This window comes from Sander vitreus, chromosome 14 (genome assembly GCF_031162955.1).
Source record: "Sander vitreus isolate 19-12246 chromosome 14, sanVit1, whole genome shotgun sequence".
NCBI classification, from domain to species: domain Eukaryota; kingdom Metazoa; phylum Chordata; class Actinopteri; order Perciformes; family Percidae; genus Sander; species Sander vitreus.
Window position 1 is genome coordinate 7,366,896 of NC_135868.1, and position 20,777 is coordinate 7,387,672.

General features: G+C 39.2%; 4 protein-coding genes across 5 annotated transcripts; 1 reads left to right on the forward strand and 3 right to left on the reverse strand.

Moving 5' to 3' along the window:
- Positions 1-17: 17 nt before the first annotated feature.
- On the forward strand, positions 18-3,670 carry mycbp (MYC binding protein). 2 transcript variants are annotated; one of them, XM_078267322.1, is made up of 5 exons: positions 18-347; positions 577-649; positions 1,605-1,653; positions 3,059-3,199; positions 3,296-3,670. In XM_078267322.1, exons 1-5 carry the CDS (start codon positions 333-335, stop codon positions 3,297-3,299), a joined length of 282 nt encoding a protein of 93 aa, XP_078123448.1. In that variant the 5' UTR covers positions 18-332; the 3' UTR covers positions 3,300-3,670. The 2 variants fall into 2 exon arrangements, with proteins under 2 accessions (XP_078123448.1, XP_078123447.1); XM_078267321.1 differs by having other exon boundaries at positions 3,059-3,188.
- A 1,292-nt stretch (positions 3,671-4,962) lies between these two features.
- Positions 4,963-6,492, reverse strand: gja9b (gap junction protein alpha 9b). The gene has a single exon (XM_078267312.1). It carries the CDS (start codon positions 6,477-6,479, stop codon positions 4,971-4,973), a length of 1,509 nt encoding a protein of 502 aa, XP_078123438.1. The 5' UTR covers positions 6,480-6,492; the 3' UTR covers positions 4,963-4,970.
- A 3,674-nt stretch (positions 6,493-10,166) lies between these two features.
- srsf10b (serine and arginine rich splicing factor 10b) lies at positions 10,167-16,957 on the reverse strand. The gene is made up of 6 exons (XM_078267319.1): positions 16,791-16,957; positions 15,106-15,212; positions 14,043-14,144; positions 13,013-13,184; positions 12,869-12,919; positions 10,167-11,442 (listed from the first exon to the last, which is right to left on the reverse strand). The coding sequence occupies exons 1-6, from the start codon at positions 16,853-16,855 to the stop codon at positions 11,214-11,216; spliced, it is 726 nt and encodes a 241-aa protein (XP_078123445.1). The 5' UTR covers positions 16,856-16,957; the 3' UTR covers positions 10,167-11,213.
- Positions 16,958-19,246: 2,289 nt separating this feature from the next.
- fabp10b (fatty acid binding protein 10b, liver basic) lies at positions 19,247-20,715 on the reverse strand. The gene is given in 5 exon segments (XM_078267166.1): positions 19,247-19,372; positions 19,500-19,589; positions 20,240-20,412; positions 20,509-20,621; positions 20,623-20,715. Coding segments are annotated over 5 exon segments (456 nt in total). The 5' UTR covers positions 20,652-20,715; the 3' UTR covers positions 19,247-19,321.
- Between the last annotated feature and the right edge of the window lie 62 nt (positions 20,716-20,777).

The window sequence follows — 20,777 nt, forward strand, 5'->3', positions numbered from 1 at the left end:
AATCAGTACGAAGGATGTGACGTTTCAGCACATGACCAACGGCATTGCGCTCTTGCTCGAGCTTCAACAGTTATCTTATAAAAGTACTAAAAATTCATTTAATTTAACCAAATTTAAAACGTATTTTCACTGCTAAGCAGTCGTAGTTTTTCCTTACAAATTAAACCTGGTCGGGAAGAAATGCATTTCCGGGAGCCGTTTTAATGTGTTGTTATGGCAACGAAATCCACCTCCTCCTGTGTTGTAAACTGAAGTAAATGTAACGTTAGCTACAGCCCAACTGCCAAGAGTTGAATTCAGCACATTTTAAGGCACCTGTACATTATACAGATATGGCCCATTACAGAGTAAGTATTTGGTGTCATACTTTCTGTAGCTGTTAAGTGTTTTTACTCGGTAAATGTTGTAGTTGCTCCTGCGAAGCGTGGGCTAACTAGCTAGCTAGCTAAACTAGCATCATGATGGCTGTTTGCATGAAGCATTGAACTTCCCTCAAGTTAAATAGCCAGTGGATAAAACCAGTCAGATGTGTGCTGCTAACTTATGTGCAAGTCAAATAGTTGTTTTATGTTTCAGGCCTCAGAATCGAAGCGAGAGCAATTCAGAAGATATCTGGAAAAATCTGGAGTTCTTGACGCTATAACAAGCGGTAGGTATACAAACAATTCAAATACCTTATTTACATGTCCATGTGCAAGGGCGTAGGTTGTGTTTCAACATTGGGGCGGGGGGGGGGGGGTCTGGACAGGGTTCAAAATTAGTACCATCCACCAGCCAAAATGCTGGGAAAATATGCAATTAACTGGAAGATTTGCTTCACTCACCAGTCAACAAAACTGGTAATCTATTGAGTGGCTGGTCACTAGCCATTTGGCTGGTGGATGAAAAAGTTAATTTTGAACCTAGGGTCTGGGGGTTGTCCCACAGAAAATTTGGAGAGTCAAACACTTTGTTTCCTGTGTTCTGGTGAATTTCATTTAATCTAAATTGATATTGAATCTAATTCTTCTCCTGTATTGTTCGAAACCTTCTGCTAATTTAAAACATCACACATATTTCTGGATGTTTTTTAGGAATCATTTACATCTTGTTAAATCTAGATAAAAGACATGACAGTCAAAATCCCAAGAAATCACATCTTTATTTGTCATGCCTCTGTTGCGTTCTTTAACCTCCGAACGTAGCACAAGTAGACTTTATGTTTCACAGTTACCGTTTTTCATCAAATCGTTTATAGATCTCGACATATCTGACCGCACTCGAAGGCAGCTTCATTTCACGGAGAAAGAGAGAAAAAAGAGATGGTGGGGAGAGGGATTGTGCTTTGTGACACAACAACACGGACGTGCGCTGCAAGGTTCAAGGTTGAAATCGTTGGGAAGGATATACTCTATACATTTTTTTTTTTTTTTTACCATTTTTGCGGGTTCTTTTATATTTTGAGTGGGACAAATCTACGTTTTCTAAATATTCTGCATCCCCTTCGAAGTCTACGCCTATGTAAATGTGCATCCAATACATGGTGTTAAATCCACACATTCACTCACTTTTCACCGATATACCTGCTGTGCTGTTTTATCACCATTTCGTTTCTCTTTTTGCAGTTTTAGTGACACTTTATGAAGAGAATGACAAACCTAACAATGCACTGGAGTATCCTTTTTTTCATGTATGCAGTTTTACATAACGTGTAAAAATGGCAGAAAATAGATAGTATGGTTCATCTGATTTAAAATACATTGACAAATAATATATAGCCTATTATTCACTGTTAAAAACCAGATTGCAAAGTTTTTGCTTAGAGTTGACCCTGTTCAAGTTTCCTCAAGAATTGTGTAGCTGCGAATTATGGGGCGTGTTGTATTTAAAATGCTCATATTATGCTCATTTTCAGGTTCATAATTGTATTTAGAGGTTATATCAGAATAGGTTTACATGGTTTAATTTTCAAAAAACACCATATTTTTGTTGTACTGCACATTGCTGCAGCTCCTCTTTTCACCCTGTGTGTTGAGCTCTCTGTTTTAGCTACAGAGTGAGACATCTCACTTCTGTTCCATCTTTGTTGAGAGTCACACATGCGCAGTACCTAGGTAAGGACTACTAGCAAGTCCATTGCAGAGTATGAGGGAGTGCCATGCTAGCAGCTAGGCGAGCATTATAACGTGTGTTACAAAGTGACGCACGTTCGTCACGGAAGTAAAGGCTGGACTACAATAGAGCTGTTTGGAGCAGTTTGTGAACAGTGTTTTCTGTTATTCTGTCTCTGTTGTTATCCTAACTGCAGATATGATTGCTCATGCTCATCGCTGGGGGGGAGATAATCAGCCAGAGTATGTAAAGCACAGTATTTTTCCTTTTTAAAATATTTCTGGTACGTTTTAAAATGTCAACAATCCAGCTGGGGGGAGAAACAGCTGAAAAATCTGTTTTTAAATCTGTAGTTTAGGCGTCTTGGGTGAGAGAAATGCTATTTTCCCCATATCTATCGAAAACAAATGTGTCATGTGGAAACATTGATTTTCTTTCTCTATAGGAGACTAAAGTGTGAAAAACACTGCTGGATAATTAAAACCGGCATTGGCTGCAGTTTTGTGTGTCAACACCGGGCTTTAGTTTATTGTATGTTTGTGTGTTGCTGTCATTAATGACACCTTGAATACCACAGTCCTTTTCAGAACCACACACACACACACACACACACACACACACACACACACACACACACACACACACACACACACGTATAACTGGAAATTCTGCACTATTCTGTGACTTGATCCTACACTTCAGTGGTGATTTCTGGAACCCAAGTGTTGTGAGAAGCCAAAGTCTTTATTTTCCATACAGTACACTTGGCAGAAGATTAGTGTAGTTCACAGGGAGCTTGTTTTTGAGCCAGAGGAGTTCATTAGTTTGTGGTACATGAATGACCCTAGAGGGGAACAAGTCACTGTTGCTTTTCTTTACCAATCTTCATCCATCTGGCTTGGTTAAAATCAAAGATTTCTGTAGACTGATTATTGATAGCACACAGTGACCTTAACCACCTGCACAGTTTCATAAAGCTACACCTCGGTGCAGCTGCTCCAGAGCCAGCGGACGCCGTGGCTCTTCGCATGGAGCTGGCTGACCTACAACAGAAATGCAACCTGCTCATGGAGGAGAACAAAGAGCTGAGGAACAGGGTGAGATGCTGGTAAAAGTCTAAATTCACAGATAATAAGGGCTGCTTGTGTTTGAGTGTGCTGCTCATACTGTAACCTCTAACCTCTGCCTTCATATCATTTTTCAGCTGATGCAGTACGAACCATCACCTGAAGAGGGAGCTGCAGAGTAGAACGGAGGGGTTTTGTCATTGCTGACTGGGGTCAAAAGAGAAAAGTAGCCTTTTTGAAGAATATTTAAATGTTTATTACATAATAATCAATCACAAAATCACTGTTATTTTTGTTGTAACAAGAAGCTTTGTCATAAATAAATGTTTTTTCAGCATTTGGCATCAGTAATTCACTTGATGTCATAAATTCACAATTGTTCCTGTTTCCAACCAAAGGCTTCGAAGAATATTTAAATGTTTATTACATAATAATCAATCACAAAATCACTGCTAGTTTTGTTGTAACTAGAAGCAACTTTTCCTTTGTGATGAATAAATGTTTTTTCAGCATTTGGCATCAGTAATTCACTTGATGTCCCAAATTCACAATTGTTCCTGTTTCCAACCAAAGGCTTCTGCTTACATACACAGACAACATTTTTAGAATGGCCTTTAATTTTTTCAAAGACATTTTAATTGATATCAACTGCATAACTGAGTAAAATGTCATAAAGTTGTAAATCTTCAAATACCACAATACAAAAGCAATAATTCAGAGTTTGCTGCTCAAGTGCCTGAAGGGACATTAAAGTATGATAAATGACAACAACATTTTGGTCACCATAACAACTCCAAGATATTTAGCACGCATTTTCCATTGTGACAGACATTTAGAATAATTACGTTGAATGTTCTTACTGAAGATCTCTGACATGTTAAATGGGGGATGAATGAATTCAGGCAGCGTCACTGATTTGAAAGTGTATGGTTGCGTAACCGCATGTTGTGACCTGAAACTGCATTATAGATTTGTGGTTCAGTTTTCCATTATCCTCTAATCATTCAGACAGAGCTGCTGCATACACTCAAATCATAAAATGTCTATCTGAATCTCTGTAACAGACCTGTTAATGTACGGAAACAAAACAGTGCTTTGTGGTCTGACCACCACCTGTTAAAATCTGAGAAGAAGAATGTGTCAGATTGCAGATTTAAATATGATTGGAAAAAGTTCTTTGGCTTGTAGAAGAAAATAAATTACCTGAGAGTTTGAGTTTAATTTTATCCTAATATTCTCTTTCCTGTTCACTGATCAAACTCCTACTGTTCTGTATGACATTTCTACTGTGCCTTTCACTTTGGTCAGTGAGACCTTTTGTTCAGAGCCCAAGTTGGCTCCAGCAAAGATTCACACCTTACCTAATCAAAGGACATTTTTTCAATAGTTTGACCAGACGGTATTGGGTCTATGCAATTCTATTCAGACAGTCTTATGAGTAAATGTCTTCTCAGCTTTTGTTTATTCTGTTGCTTCCCGTAACTTTGTATAAAACCCTGGCCAGAAAACTCATTCTGGTTAGAGAGAATCCTACAACTTCTTGTGAGCTTCTGTCTCCACTGCCCAGTGACTAAAACTCATCTGAACAAACCAGTTTATTGGACCTGAGAGAACTTTTTCTTCCACAGGTTTCAAAAACATAATTTCTATAGCAATTGGTAACACATGCCTTTTGTGCTTGTTTTTTTTAATGTCTTTTAAAGAACTTTAAATGTGTGAAAAGTGCAGTAACTTAGTGTTCCCATAACTTGCACCCAAACATGGCTTATTGAGAGTTTCTGTTGCCATGTTGGCGAGCATAAAGTCTGTTGTTTATATCTGCAGATCAGTTGGAGCTCTTCTGCTGCCTGAACTGCTCACCTGTGACACTCTGCGGTTTGGAGGGGAGGCGATGGGGCTGTTACTCTCCTGGCTGTGTCGAGATACTGAGCTCAGCTCCCCTGCTGAGTCTGGGCTCTGAGACCTGTTCGGTCTCTTAATGTCTGATTTAGAGACCAATCTTGCTCGGGGACCGACACAGCCGCTACGTGGCTTCACGCTGTTGTTCCTGTGGTAGGAAGCTCCACTGTCCGAGCCGTTCCCCTCTACCACAGTGGAGCAGTTCCACGGTGGACTGACCCTCCGGGACTTCCTCACAATGCCTGACAGAGTTGTGCAGGAGGAGGTGTCTGCTACAGGGAGGGTGGGGTACTCAGAGCTGGGACACTCCATGTCCTCATGATGGGGTGAAGATTGTTCCTCTGGCTCATCCTGTTTGTCTGCAGGAGGAGAACGTGTCTCGCTGCTTGTGTTGTTGGAGTTGCTGTTTTGCTCTGTGGGGCTCGCCACCCACTCCTTGCCGTCCTTGTGGCTGTCTGGCTTTGCACCAGGGTCCCCTTTTATTGGGACAAATGCAGAGGAGGCATTAAGAAGAGGGTAGGTAGGTCCGTTGCCCTGCTTCTCCAACAGTAATGTGTATCCACATGGTGCAGTGGGAATTGTAGTCTTGCGACCAGCAGACGTGCCTACGCAAACCTGATGCACAACTGAGTTCTTTTGTGACTTGTCGACATAATAATCATCGAGATCGGCCTTCAGATGGGGGTAGAAGTCCAGGATGCCTTTCTTAATCTTCTTGTATCCCAGGTGCATGATCTCAAGAATGCTGAGAAAGAGGGAGATGCAGGCAATCCCTTGCATGAACACCATGAAAACCGTTTTCTCAGTGGGCCTGGAGACGAAGCAGTCGACCACATTTGGGCATGGCTCCCTCTCACACTTATAGAGAGGGTCTAGGCGGTGTCCATAGAGGATGTACTGACACACCATGAAGCTGACCTCCACCACTGAGCGAGTCACGATGTGAACCACATAAGTACACAGCAGAGAGCCCCTCAGTGGTGCTTTGTTAAGCTTCCCCTGCTCCAGCTGCTTCATCTCTTTTTCAATCCTCTTCCGCACCTCCACCAGCTCAGTGTCCACTGCCTCTAGCTCCCGACGGAGAGCCACCTTCTTGCAGTGGCGCTCCTTCTCCAGGGCTCGCAGCTGGTAGATAGCGTGACCCATGTACACCAGGGAGGGCGAGGACACAAAGATCACCTGCAGCACCCAGTAGCGGATGAGGGAGATGGGGAAGGCCTGGTCGTAGCAGACGTTGCGGCAGCCGGGCTGGTCTGTGTTGCAGATGAAGTCGGACTGCTCGTCGTTCCACACGTCCTCGGCTGCGACGCCCAGCACCAACATCCGGAATATGAACAGGATGGTCAACCAGATTTTGCCGACCATGGTGGAGTGGATATGCACCTCCTCCAAGATGCCTCCGAGGAAGTTCCAGTCTCCCATTTTTTACATTAGAAGTGCTGTAATGAATAAAGAGCAAAAATCAAAGTTATGATTATTAATAAAACCAGACGGATACTGGATTTTAGAGGCCGATAATGATATAAAAAGAGCATTGTATATGTAAATATGATTTAAAATATGATTTAAAAATTTGAAAACGATACATCGGCTGATAGTATTTTCAACAGATGCAAAACAAATACAATCTTGAAACAGATTGATTTGTTTTTTAAAGTATATAAATACTAGTACTAATTTACGTACTTGTAACAAAGAAATTCCTACAATGTGGTATTGCTAAGATCCAAATACTTCTTCCACCAGTGCTCAGAACTAGGTTTTCAATTATACAACCAGTTTACCCAGTTACAGCAGAACCCAAACCCATTAGACACTAAGTAAAATGTGTATCTAAGTACTAATCTGATAGTATTAAATAGCTGCATTAGGTCTTATTGTCCAGTGTTAAGTGAAGTGTATGGCAACATTGAGCAGCATCTTATTAAAACAATATAAGATATATTGGTTAAATTGGTAATCATTAGACATTACAAATCATATCAAACAATAATCATTTTAATCCATGGTGTTATTCATAAAAGGTTACTGGAAACGGTTTTCCTACAGCAAAAGAGAGAAAGCATTGCATTATGTAAAAAGCGGATCTATTCAGCTCACAGTAATTATGTAACACAATGACATGACTTACACAAAAAGGTCAAATATTTATTTTTAAATTAGTTAACTTACCTTTCATCTGCGATATGAAATATAACCATAAAGGCCTTTTGCAATAATGGTGCTGATGCTGTGGAACACAATCTACCTACAGGCACATCTTTTATCTTTTTTATCTTCTTCTACAAGGCGAGAATTCAGTCTCCACTGTTGGTTAAAACTGGACAAAAACAAATGATCCCTGCTGGCTCTTGTTGTTCACAACTTATAGCCTGTGAAAGACAAAATCAATCAATACTGTTGCAATGCTCTGTTGCCATTTACCTTGCAGCAGTATCAATGGACTGACTGCCAGTTCCTGATAGTCATCAAGGGTGAAATGTGTTGCAAAGTATGTAAGAGTTTGCCGCCCGTTTATGGTTGAACCTAAAAGACCCTGAACTAGTTTGATCCTCTAAATTCACACAGGACACAAGGGATGCAATGGGTTTGATGGGGATCTTGCATGTTGTGCCTTGAAAGTGGATAATAATCGATAAAATGCTTCTGAAGAGGATCAATATCTTGATTTAATCTGAGACCGGACATTGTAATAATACAAGATATCCCACACTTATTTAAAACAGCAAGATATAATGCATTAGAGCCACAACAAGTTCATGTCCGGGTCACTGCTCTGTTACCAGTGTTGAATGGTGTTGGTTGTTGCAACTAGCTCTGAATCACTTAATTGATTAATTGGTTGATAACAAATTAATATACAACGATTTTGATAATTGATTATTCATACTTTTGTTTTCTCCGCAAGCATGCATTAAGAAGCTAGAAGCAAACATTAATTGCTTCCAGCTTCTTAATTGTGAAGATTCGATGCTTTTCTTTGTATTACATGATAGTACATTAAATGATAAATAAAGCAATCTAAGGGCATCATCTGGGCTGTGACAGGGATTTGTTTTTTGTTTTTTTTACAATTTTCTAGCATTTTATAAACAAAAGGATTCAATTGAGAAAATAATTGGCATAAAAATGTCATTCACAATTTCAAACTGTCTGACCAGTGACCAACAGTCCAAAACCCCAAAATATTCAATATACTATAATGGTAGATGAGGAAAAGCAGCAACTTTTAGAAGTTTTACTTCGCCTAATTGAACTTTTTTATTACATTCTTCATTAAACTGACTGAACATTCACACAGAAAAGAGTTCATAGACACACCAATGTCGTTTCCTTCCTCACTACAGAAAACATCCAAAGACCAGCTTCATGAGCCACTACATGTCTAATCTGTGTTAGTTATTGCACTGGGTAGCATATCATCTAACACATTGGTCTTTTACTATTTATAATAAGGTATTATTTACACGAAATCCAAACAAATCCCACTTATTTTATCGATTAATCACTTTGAGAAATGGGTAAATATTGCCATCCCAATTTCCCAAAGTTTCACATCTTCAAATTGCTTGTTTTGTCCATAACAGAACAAAAATATATTAACTTTACTTTCATGAAGGGATTAAGAAAACCAGTTAATTTTTTCCCTTTCGTTTGAATGACTGCAGACCCATTTTTTGTTAATCGACCTGACAGGGAGTGACAGTGCCGCATCAGGTACAAAACAAAGTTCAAGAAGCAGGGGATCAGAGATGGTGGGCGCAACAAATGTAATGCTAGACAGACTTAAAACTGTTTGCTACATTACAACATACAACATTGCAAGAGTGGCAGAGCTTGAACCAGCAACCCCATTATTAATGGTGAGATCATATCTCAGTCATATAGTATTAATGCAGTACTGTTAGTATTTGTACCATCCCTGTGCTTAATACCAATATTCTTGATAAAGTAACTCACATCAAGCCTCCATGCGGTCATTGTACTCGTTTAATCAATGTTTGTTTTTTTCAATACAGGGATCAATGGGGCACGTCCGATTTCATACATGGTTGCTTCTTCGCTGTGAATCTAATTTAAGTTGTTCATCCTAGCTACTGATCCATTAAAAGGAAATCGATGTTCATGGCTGGACTGGTCTGTTTTCCATGCAGATGACTGCAGACTGTGATTTCACTTATTCTCATAATACTGAAACACCTATTCATCAGGCTATTGGATGAGAAACTCTGAATTTGATGTTTCCTCCATATTGTCTCCTTAAATTCACAAATGAAGTTAAAGGGTTAGTTTGTATCTTTTAAAGTGGGGTTGCATGAGGTACAAATCATTTATCAGTGTATATTTATGGCGGTTGGCACGTCCCCAGTTTGGAGAAACAGACAGGTGTCCTGACACAGAAGCAAAGCAATGTACTGCTGTGGACGGGGGCAGGAGTGACACGCATTTTATCCACCTGAAAAAAACTACCTAGAAAAAAAAAAATATATAAATATATAAAAGTATATATATATATATATACTGTATAACGGTGTACACTAAATTTAGAATATTTTCACCGCTTTACCTTACTTTCAGACAGCCCTTTCTGATGGGGAACTCAAGCAGTTGTGTCTATGCTCTCTTCAAAGCCACCACACTCCTTTGACAAAAACAGGTAGAATTACTGTTTTTGTTAAAGGAGTCTGGTGGCTTTGAAGAGAGCGATACAAACAGCTTCGGTTCCTGTGTTGGAAAGGGCAGTTTGACTGCAAGATAAAGTGGTAAAAATGTTTTACACATAGTGTACACTTAAACTAACAGATATTTTAGTAGATGGCTAAAATATGTTTTGCTTCAGCAGCAGTTTATTGCTTAGCTTCCTTGACAGAACTAGTAACCGTTTCTCCAAACTGGGGGGTGTGCCGACCGCCATCTCTTGCAGGTTATACACAGACCGTGGATAAGTACCTCATACAACCCCAGATCCAAACTATCCCTTTAGTTTTTTTCATCTTCATATAGAGCTTGGCTGCCTAGTGTAAATACCTATATTAATACACTTCAGTGGACCAATTTGTATCTGCATGCAGAGTTTAGAAACTAAAGTCACACACCGTTTCCTTATACTGAATGTTACCCATTTATTACTGAAAATAACAGTTTATTCCTACTAAAGATAGAAGATTAGAGAATAGAACATGCAGTGACACGATTCATTCTGAAGGAAACCATTAACAGTCATGTAAACACCAACAAGCAACTTTTGTTCCTCCTCTCAACCAAAATTTGGAGAATTGTTCAGAAAAGAAAATACTTTTGGAAATCATACAGAAAACACCACAAAATTAAAACAGATTAATGTACATTTTTTTAACAGCTTGTGGTTAAAGTCAATGGTCAACAACATCTTAACACTTAAGGACCACAGCAGCGTTTGTGTATTTTTGCCTCAATATTCATACTTGACGCTACTGCTGATCATTTTCCAACTCAGACCATATCCTTCGCATTTTGTTTTTCTTCCTGGCAGCCTGACAAGTATGACAATCATTGTCTTGCAGAGATATATTTGCAGGTTAATGCAGTGCACTTTTCAATTCAGTCTGCTACTTTGACAATTGATGTTGATGATCATCTCAATAATGTTCACTGACATGTTTTTGAACAAACATTTCAATACAGTAAAACAAATCAACACCTGTGGCTGAAAGAAAGGAAGAAAAATCAGGTCAGCAGTAGAGTAAAAAGTACATGATTTGTTATAAATGCGATAAAGCACACAGAAAACGCTGGTTTGGTCCATCAACAGACTGGATTCATTTTAAAATACTGAATGTTCTTTTTTTGTTTGTTGCAAAAATGGGTGCATAGGGTTTAGAAAACAAACCTATCAATAACCGTATATAAAAAAGACAATTATTCCTGGCCGACTACCACTCAACACAGAAACCGCCACTGACTGTATCATCTTTCTAAATCGGGAAAATCTCATCAATGAAATTTCATAAAACCAAACAAAGGACCACCATTGTTCTTAAAATAGAGCTGCAAAAACAAGCTTTCTACAAATGTTTCAGTGGACGTTACATTCATGTCAAAACAAACATTTCTTGACAAATGAACCAGCTCTGGTGCATCTGACATATACGGATAATAGGGGGAGCAGGTACTATTCTAGCGTCCGCCTGACTTGCGTCCAGCCCAGGATCGGGACCGAGAACGCGAACGAGAGCGGGATCTTGATGCAGACCGGGACCTGGAGCGGGATGGGGAGTGTGTCCGTCGTACTTCTTCCTCGGTGTAATGGGAAGTCGACGCTGGGTTGGCGTTTTCTCGTGGAGATGCAGATTTTGAGCGTGAACGAGATCTTCCTCTGGACTCTCTCTGAGGCCTCGGCCTGTATCTGAAGACACACGAGACCATTTAGGACACTTCTGTGATTATCTAAACTCCTGTGCACTCAACCTAACTGTCCTGTGTGTCAAATGTACAATAGGTCTTTCCAAGAAATTCTGTTTGTCACCGGAAATGCATATAGGGAATCAACAGGTACAGGTGTATGGCAAAGGGCAAAGCAAACAGCTTTTTACCGTGTCAGCGTGGCGTGTCAATGGTATTGTTTAGTTTGTGTTTAACTGGAAAGCAGATTAAATGAAATATACTGAAATGTACCTGTGCTACGGTGAGCATGCAGTCATTGAATAAATGGGTCACTGCACTCATTTATGGCATGTTAGCATGGCTGCGTTAGCCAGGACCAGTCAAATCAAATCACTGGCTGTGTCTCAACAATCACCAACTTGAGCACTCTATAATTCAATGTGTGTAGACAAATGTTGAAATGACATAAAATGCCCGTCCCTTGTAGCCGTGATAAATTAGCCTGAAGCTTAACGCTAATGCTTACCTGTTCAGGAGGAAATTGGCCAACTATGCGTCCTTTTGGGCTCTAAGCTGTCTCCATCTTTCAAATACATCTCCAATATTTACCAGGGGTTTGTTACGTCTCTGGTCACGCAACTGTTGGAAACATGCCAAGGTTTTTTTTTTTTTTTTAGATTGGGTAGAATCTATCTCCGTTGACCCTGTTTGATTGTTTGTTGCATCCATGGCTGTACCAATGTTACAGATGTAGTGCGCTGGGTTTACGTTTTTTACAGGTATATCTGGCAACCCGGCCTGGCTGTCAGACTGGACAGTTGATAACAACACACAGGCCAAAACACAAACAGAAACGGAAATTTCAAAAAGGAGAAAATACTTGCATTGTTGTCAGAAAACAGTATTTCAACTTAGCATGTTTCCTCAATATATGATGACATATTGTGGTCATTTTTGGATTTAATACAGTAAATATATTACATATTGCACCTTTAATGTATTGGACATTGGTTTATTGGCAGCCCAGAACACGCGTCTGAACAAGTTCTCCCTTTCTTGCACCGTATTGGCCTCATGTAGGTCTGGTTAAAAGACTCTACAAGCAGTGTTGGCTAAAGGCTCTGGATCGTAACAATAAGAGAAAAAAATGTTATATCAACTCTACCTTCACTCCTTCAATTAGGCTTCTGTGACCCTCTCTATGACTGTTGTTGACTGAAAAAGAGCAGTGTTGGATAAATATCACAATGAAAAAAATCCCATCCCCTCCTCGTGGTGCTCAATAACTCGTAGTATATCTGGACAATTTTTCACATCCCATTGGCCACAGTATGCTCCCTTGCTCTATGTTAGGAAGAGGTGTAATACAGACAGTACCATGACCAAGATAGAAAGGGAGTAACAGATGCAAACCGCAACCTCTGTAAGCAGTCAAAGAGAAGTTGTACCTTTCATCCTCGCGGCTCCTGCTTCTTCCTCCATACCCTCGTCCACGAGACCTAAAGACAGACATGGAAAGGTTATTTTCCCTTTCAAATAAACATTTAAGTACAGCAACTGTGAGGAACAAGCCTGCTGAAAGTAAAACTCACTCTCGAGGACTCTCGGATCGCCTGCGATGTCGATCATAAGAAGGGCTGCGTGACCTGTATCTGTCGTAGCTGCGACTGCGCGACCGTCTGCGCCGACTGTCTCGATCGTAGTCGTCGTATCGAGATGACCTGCCTGGAGAATGCCTTTCCTTTGACTTCATCTGATTTGGTGCTGATGTTAAAAATTAGACAGTGAAGAGAGGTTGTTAGAACCCAGACTAGAAAACACAAAGCACCAAACATTCCCACGAGCAACAGTTGGTGTAGAACTCCACTGGGAGCTCCTCTGCAAGATTTTTAGTTTTTTTTTTCAGTTTTGTATAACAAAAGTTTGGAACAAAGGTGCCTTCTGTCCTATGAGCCCTACAGAGTGAATACAGGGTGCACCTCTATACCAGGCATTACTAGACGTGAACCAGTTAACACTTCCATGACTAGTTTGGTTGGTGACTGCAGTGAGTATGCATTAGAAGATACATTCTCACTGCATTGCTAACAAATAGGTCTTGAAGAACATTTTGATGCGTCATATCAAGACGAGCACCAGTTGAACTCAGAACTCCACTCAAGTTTAACAAGTCAGTCATGGTGGTGAGCCATTAATAATGTTATAAGTTGTAAAGAAAAACTGATAAAGGTTCTGGCCACGTCCCAATCAGTCATAGGAAGCATTTTTCCGTTGAAAGGAAACACCTGTTGAATATTTCCTCCCGTTTTTTCTTTTCTTTTATCCTGCTACCACAGCACTTTGTTACGGTTGTTCATTTCACTCACTTGAATTATCAACGCCCTCTATTCCACCTCTTTATTTGAAACATTTGCGCAGCCGTATACATGTTCTGTCAGCAGAAAATCTAATTATCACTGATGCTGTTAAAGATGGCTTTATGCCATCATTCTAGCTCCCACGTCGCTATCTACCACTGTGTAATTTAAGTGACACTGACTAAAACAGCAAAAAAAAAAAAAAAAACTCCATTAGTATTTGGTGGCAAAAATAAATAATAAAAAAAAAAAGTTGGACACTTACTCTTTCTGTCACCCTGGGCAAACTGGATTTCAATCTGCCGGCCACAAACCCACTTCCTGTCCAGGCTGTGAAGAGCATCTTCTGCATCTCGCACATCCTCAAATATGCTGAGTAGTTAAGGGTTTTTGTTCGTTGTCATTTTTTGATAAGGCCACACAAATCAATTGTTTTTTTGTTTTTTTTTTATCTCAGAAGAGAAGGAAAAACAATGTCTCCTCACATAAAATATAAAAACACCAATTCAATTATTTAAGTTCCACCCGTCACATCATCAAGAGATTTGATATAAGACACAACAGTTTAAAATGAGCACAAATTACACATTACTTGATATGATATAGCAAGTGAAAAAGAAAAAGCATCACACAAATACATCCTCTGTTCATTTTTGTAGAGATAAAAGATGAAGCAAGTTTTTCAAAAGACATCAAATAATTGTCTGAGGGACGAGGACTACAAATGTATAAACAAATCAAATACATTAAATAGTTTATTAAATTCCTTTAAAATTACAAAAGTCATTGATATAACAAAGAAAGCTGATTTTGTTGTCATGTCAAATTTGTGGAATTGTCTTGTCAGGATACAAAATAATTCAGACTTGTTACCTTTGCCCATGCTTGACTTTGAACTTCATCTTGATCTTTACACTCTTTAATCGACTCCCACAGAGACTCGGGTTTCCTGCTTGCCTTTTCCTCTCAAAACTCTTTTCTTTTCCCAATTCTTTGCCGCCATATCCAAGCTTTGTCTCCGTTCCCTTTTCCTCTTCATGCTTTACTTTCTCTTTTCAACCTTTTCCCTCCCTCTGATCCTGAAGGTCTGTGTGACTTGTCTTTACAGCTACTCTACATGGGTCTTTGTTACTCTTTGTGGCCGGTTCCACAACTGGATGCTTTTACATTTTCTGAAGCAATAACAGAGAAATATGTGTGTTAGATATTCAATCAAATTAAGTGAAAAACACGTCACAAAAGTATATCTTCTCTGCTGAAATGAAATTAAAATGTTTTATTAGCAGGAGCACAAACAGCAAAAAAAAAAAAAATCATTGGGAAAGGATATTGAATGTATGCAAATCCTCTTGGTCGACGTGTATGGAAGTCAAGTGGGATGTAGACATCCACTATTGGCCCATAGCGGCCAAACTCACGCCGCAAATCCTCAGGCCTGAACACCGTAAATACAAGTGTGACTCAACTGACCATCACGGGCAACTCTACCTACATCACTAACCAGTAACAACAGCTGGGAGAGCAGCTGATGAGAAGGCTAAAAGGGACAGTTCACCCCAAAACACAGTAACACTTATTTTACCTCTTACCTGGTGATCCGACCCATCTGTCCACACGGTTTCTCTGTTATTATGTCAAGTTCGGCTGTTGCCGTTTTATTCTAGAGGTTGTATTTTGTTTTGGAACAATTATATTGTGTTTTGGGGTAAACTGACCTTTAAGATACGTACACTAATTTATTCAACATGCAATTCAATGTAAACCCCGCTAAGAAGTCTACAACTTGACATCAACAGATGCTGCAATGTTGCTCTATTAATGTTGGATTTTTATAAAATGTTCAAGTTCAATTTATCAGCAAATAAAAACGAATGATGTCTGGAGGGCATGGGTTAATATGTCAACATCAAGTAGTTTGTGTTCAGATATGTATACTGACCCAACCCAAAGTGTTACAACACACAAGCATAGTTTGATACAGCATTTGATAACACGTCTCTTTTGTTCTGCATAGGGATTAGGGAAACCTTTGCCACTGTTTGATGATGTGCAGGTAAAAAGGCTGATATTAAACTTACTATACTGTGATATGTTACTAGAATTAGGTAGCATATGTGTTCTTTTTAAGCATCTTTGAAGTTAGTAATATTACTAGTTTACACATTATTCAGTTTGCCAAAAGGACATCTTTATTCTTTTTAGTATTTTCCAAATTAAAAATGAACTATTTTTAAGGGACAATATGTTGTGGAGTCACAACAAACGCACATTTCTGGCCTCTCCCGTTGTTAATAATTCCTGAATGGTCACCTTGTCGGGCATTAACCCTCAACTTGAACCCCTTCAGGCTGATTCAAGACCCCTCCGCGAATCCCCTTGTCGGGGTTTCAATTTTCACAAATGACTGGCTCGCTCTTTTATTGTCCCTTACTTAATAATGCTTAACTCAAACAACAGACCGTAGAATGCCGTGATGGACCGACCAATCACAATCGAGTACACAACCAAGCCGTGTAATAACTTAAAATGAATAATGGTTAACTGAAATAACGGGTTGTAACCTAACAATTATCTAGGCTAGTTAAAATGAAGTCTGATCAAATGAAATAGTAAGTTTTACGTATTTTACCTGCAAATTACCAAAACATTTACTGTAATATTGTTCATTATTTAATGTTATCTTATTTATAAACATGTAACCGAGCGCAGTAAACGTTTGACAGAAACGCAATGCAAACAAAGAAACGTTACAAACATATTCAAGCATAACGTAGACACGTTATCACGTTTATTTTTTTTTTTTGGTAATTTGAAATGTGTGAGCTGCAGTTTATAAATATTTTAAACGTAATGCGCCTCTGCACGCTGGTTTAACGTAACTTAAGGCTCCTACCAGGAGGCTAAACTTGGCTGCTAAGCTAAGTCAGCTAACGTTAGCTAACATGAATAGCTAAACGTTAGTTAACGTTAGCGGATGATCTGTGGTTCTCATTGCGTCTGAATGTGGACTCACCTGGACTCATCGGAAATGTTTCTGACGAACAAAGACGTGTTTGGAGGCCTCATGTATTTGGCCATAAAGTTACACTCACGCAGCAGAAGAAATGCTTTTCGTGAACGAAAATCTGAAGCGAAAATATTTCTTCTTCTTCTTCTTCTTCTTCTTCTTCTTCTTCTTCTTCTTCTCTATGGTTTATTGGCGGTTGGCAAACCAACTTAAAGGTGCATTACCGCCTCCACCTGGACTGGAGTGAACGACAAATGCATGCAGAGAAAAAAAAACCCGAAAGAAACTAAATTGTCTTTACTAAATCAGTTTTTCTTATAAACTTGATAATATTTTGATATACCTTGCCTGCTGTTTTCCCCAAAAGAGCCTGACAGTGAAAAAGTGTGGTGGTCTGCCTTACGAAGTTTCCAAAAAAGGTGGTCTCTCTGGGTATGTATTCCTTGCAATGGATTGTGTGTTCAACAGTTTCTGGCTGGTTACATTATGTGCATTTTTAAGTTGAATGTTTGCCTATTTTATGTAATGAATAAGACCTGTATGACTAATTCTAAGACGAGTAATACTATTTTCTTCCTTACGTTTAAAGCCCACCTTCCTCCCATTACCAACATGTCTTTATATATTTTAAAGATGCATTCCTGTTTCACTAATGTTCCGATATACTCCTGGCATGTTGTTCTGATGAATGTTTTGTCTTAAGGCTTGCTTAGTGGAACCTGTAGGTCTACATATGTAATCTTGAGTGCTTGTTTTGCCAGAATATCCACATGCTCATTTCCCTCCACACATATAGGCAGGAGCCCAAATGAAACTTGTGAATATGCCCTTAATTTGCATTCTGTACGTTATAAGAAATATTTCATTGATAATATCTGTTCTAAACGATGATCTGCCTGATCTAATGCTACATAGTGCTGAAAAACTGTCAGATGCAATAACAGTATTGGGTATTTCCTTCTCCTCTGTAATGCCAATAACACTGCCAACAACTCTGTGGTGTACTGATAAATGGTCTGATACTCTGTTCTTTATTGATGTATCACTCACCGGGATATAGCCTACACTGCTGCACCTGCACACCCGTTGTATGGATCTTTAGAGCCATCTGTAAAAATGAAAATTAAGTTTGAGAAATTCTTTTTTTAACATATAATTCTGGACTATGCGCCATACTGAAAGATGTTCTGACTTATTCTTCAATTCCTGATGTATATTGAGGTCTACCGTTGGCAAGGGGAATAACCATGGAGGAGATTGAAACAGTAGGGCTATACTCTAGTTCAGTGATTCTCAAAGTGGGGTCTGGGGACCCCCAGGGGTCCTTCAAGGGGTTGGGGGTCCCCAACAAAAATGGGAATAATTTATTTTCACTATAATTTCATCCATAAGTAATAACACAATGACAGATTGTATGACTATTTTGCTCATGGGTTTCCTTCACTTTCTGTAATAAAACATCTAAAAGCTAAAATTCTATCAGGTAGGGGACCCTGGGGCAAAGTCTTATCAGATGGGGGTCCGTGGTCTAATTTGTGTCAGTTTAGGGGTCCTTGATGTGAAAAAAGTTTGAGAACCACTGCTCTAGTTGACCTAATCCAATGCTTTAGCATCACCAAGCATCCAAAACTCAGATGAAATGTGACTCACTGTGTTCCAGGCAGTCTGTTAAAATGCTCTTTGCAGGATGTAAATCACAATGCCCCTGAAGATTAACCTCGAGATTAACCCAGTATGCCAGCATGAATTTGACCCTTGTTATTCTTAAAGGCATCTCTCCCATTTTCCACCATGCATCGCTGAAACTGGAGATATGAATATTTGTTGCGCATGCGCACTTATAAGGCGCCTTCTGGTTCTTCCTCTAAATCATAAATTGCGGGATAAGTAACCACAGCGCCCCCTGTCGTTTGAGATAATCACCTCTAGCTGTGGCAGTCGCAAAAACAAACCACAGGTGGAAGAAGCATTCAGATCCTTTACTTAAGTATTATCAGCTTAAAGTATGAAAAGTAAAAGTATTCATTGTGCAGTAAAATGTTCCCTGTCAGTGTTTTACTATTATGTATTATGTTTTAGGATTACTATTACTGCTGCAATAATGTGTATGTTGCATTTTACTGCTGTAGATGTTTAAGGTTGTGCTAATTTTAACTCCTTTATATACTGTTGGTTTCTGTCAGACATATTTAGTGGAGTAAAAAGTACAATATTTCCCTCTGGGATGTAGTGTAGTTGAAGTATAAAGTTGCATAAAAATGTAATCTATCATAAAATGAATGTATACATTTTATGATAAAATGGAAATACTCAAGTACCTAAAATGTGTATGTACTTAGTTACCTTCCACCAATGATGAAGCAACCAAAATCGTAGTACAAAGTAGTACGTAATACAAACACGTTGGTTTATTTAATCATTCAAATTTATTAATAAATGTATAAATAAAAAATAACATTTTATTGTGTTATTTCCCCATGGCTCCCTGCTTGAAGTTGAAAAGGCGTAAAAGGGATCCGTCAGCTGCCAGGTGAGGGTCAGACTCGTTTGCTTCTGCTGATGAAAGTTACAGAGCCAGCAGTGATAGTCTGGATACGTGATAAAGCAGAGACAGAAAAGAAAAGAAAAGAAAACTCACTCACAGTCTATTTTTCTTTGTAACACCAAATCCCCCCCGTCTTTAAAGCAGTTATTAAAAGAATTAAAGCCACTGACCTCAACCATGTCGTCCTCTTGGATCTCTCTGACAGAGGTGAACTTTTCATTCTCAGCAATCAGCTTCCCGTTCTCCTCTCTGACAGTGCACTGGTAAAGACCAAAAACATTGCAAGTGATGGAAGTGGTTCATCAATCAAACAAATTTATAGCAACCAATAAAAAATGAATGTAAAAATGCAATTTAAACTCCCCAAATTGCTATTTTGCCACACACACACACACACACACACACACACACACACACACACACACACACACACACACACACACACACACACACACACACACACAAATCACTCATACTTTATTGATAGGGAACTTAAGAGCAAGATGGTCTTTGTCATTTTTCAGACATGACTGACATTTGCTTAAGCATTTCCTGTTTTACTTTTCTTTCCTGTCAAAAATGTATCCATCCACCAAAGATCTCCAATTTTGTGTCTGAGTATTCAGTTTGGTTGTTTCTTCATTAATCAGATTTCTTTAACTTTACCTGCATGTGGCCACGCTGAGGGGTATATCTGCTGCTGTTTCCATCATTTGAATCCTGCTCTTTATTTAAAAATGCACAAGAACAGGACTTAAGCCTTGCTGAAATTTGCTGACTGAAGCCTACATAGTCTCCTGAATGAAAACACTTTTCACGGCAAAATTTTGGCATCATCGGCTCACGTCCAACTCTCAGGTCTTCCCTTCTGTGCCAATAACATACATGAAGATGTTTAGCCTTGAGTTACCTTAATCTTCCTGCCATCCACAGTAGTCATCTCAGACTCCTTTCCTAGGCTGAATGAGTGGACTTTGGTGCCAATGGGAGTCTTCATTGTGTAGGTGAAGTCTTTGCCATTCTGCTCGATCACCAACACTGGTTTGAGTTCCTTTCGCATTTTGACAATCATTTCAGGTGCACCTTTAAGGCATATTTAAAAAAAAAAAAAAATTATATTTGTAATATTTATAATCATACATAAGCAAATAAATCCTTTAGATATGAAAACATTCTTACCTACTACTTTTAAGAACTCCTCAAGGTTTTCCTCAGAATAAACTTTCCAAGTGCCGCTGAAGTCCATGTCTGGTCGTGTTGCTTGCCCGAGGATGTTTGTTGTTCTTGTTGTTAATCCCATCATACACACTGCTGGTTGGCATGTTGGGGACTTGAAGCTCCCTGTTATTTTGACTGAAATTTCCAGAGAGAGGCAAGATGGGCTGAACAACAGATATTAAGTAATAGATGAAATATGGCAACAGATACGAGAATGCATGGATGTTTCT

Coding starts and splice junctions, on each gene's coding strand:
- gja9b (XM_078267312.1), bottom strand. CDS start 6,479: ATGGGAGACTGGAACTTCCTCGGAGGCATCTTGGAGGAGGTGCATATC.
- srsf10b (XM_078267319.1), bottom strand. CDS start 16,855: ATGGCCAAATACATGAGGCCTCCAAACACGTCTTTGTTCGTCAGAAAC. Junction 15,213..16,790: donor AACATTTCCGATGAGTCCAG/GTGAGTCCACAT, acceptor TACGGTGTTCAG/GCCTGAGGATTTGCGGCGTG. Junction 14,145..15,105: donor AGGATTTGCATACATTCAAT/ATCCTTTCCCAA, acceptor TACTCAGCATAT/TTGAGGATGTGCGAGATGCA.
- mycbp (XM_078267321.1), top strand. Junction 650..1,604: donor TCTTGACGCTATAACAAGCG/GTAGGTATACAA, acceptor CTCTTTTTGCAG/TTTTAGTGACACTTTATGAA. Junction 1,654..3,058: donor AAACCTAACAATGCACTGGA/GTATCCTTTTTT, acceptor CCACCTGCACAG/TTTCATAAAGCTACACCTCG.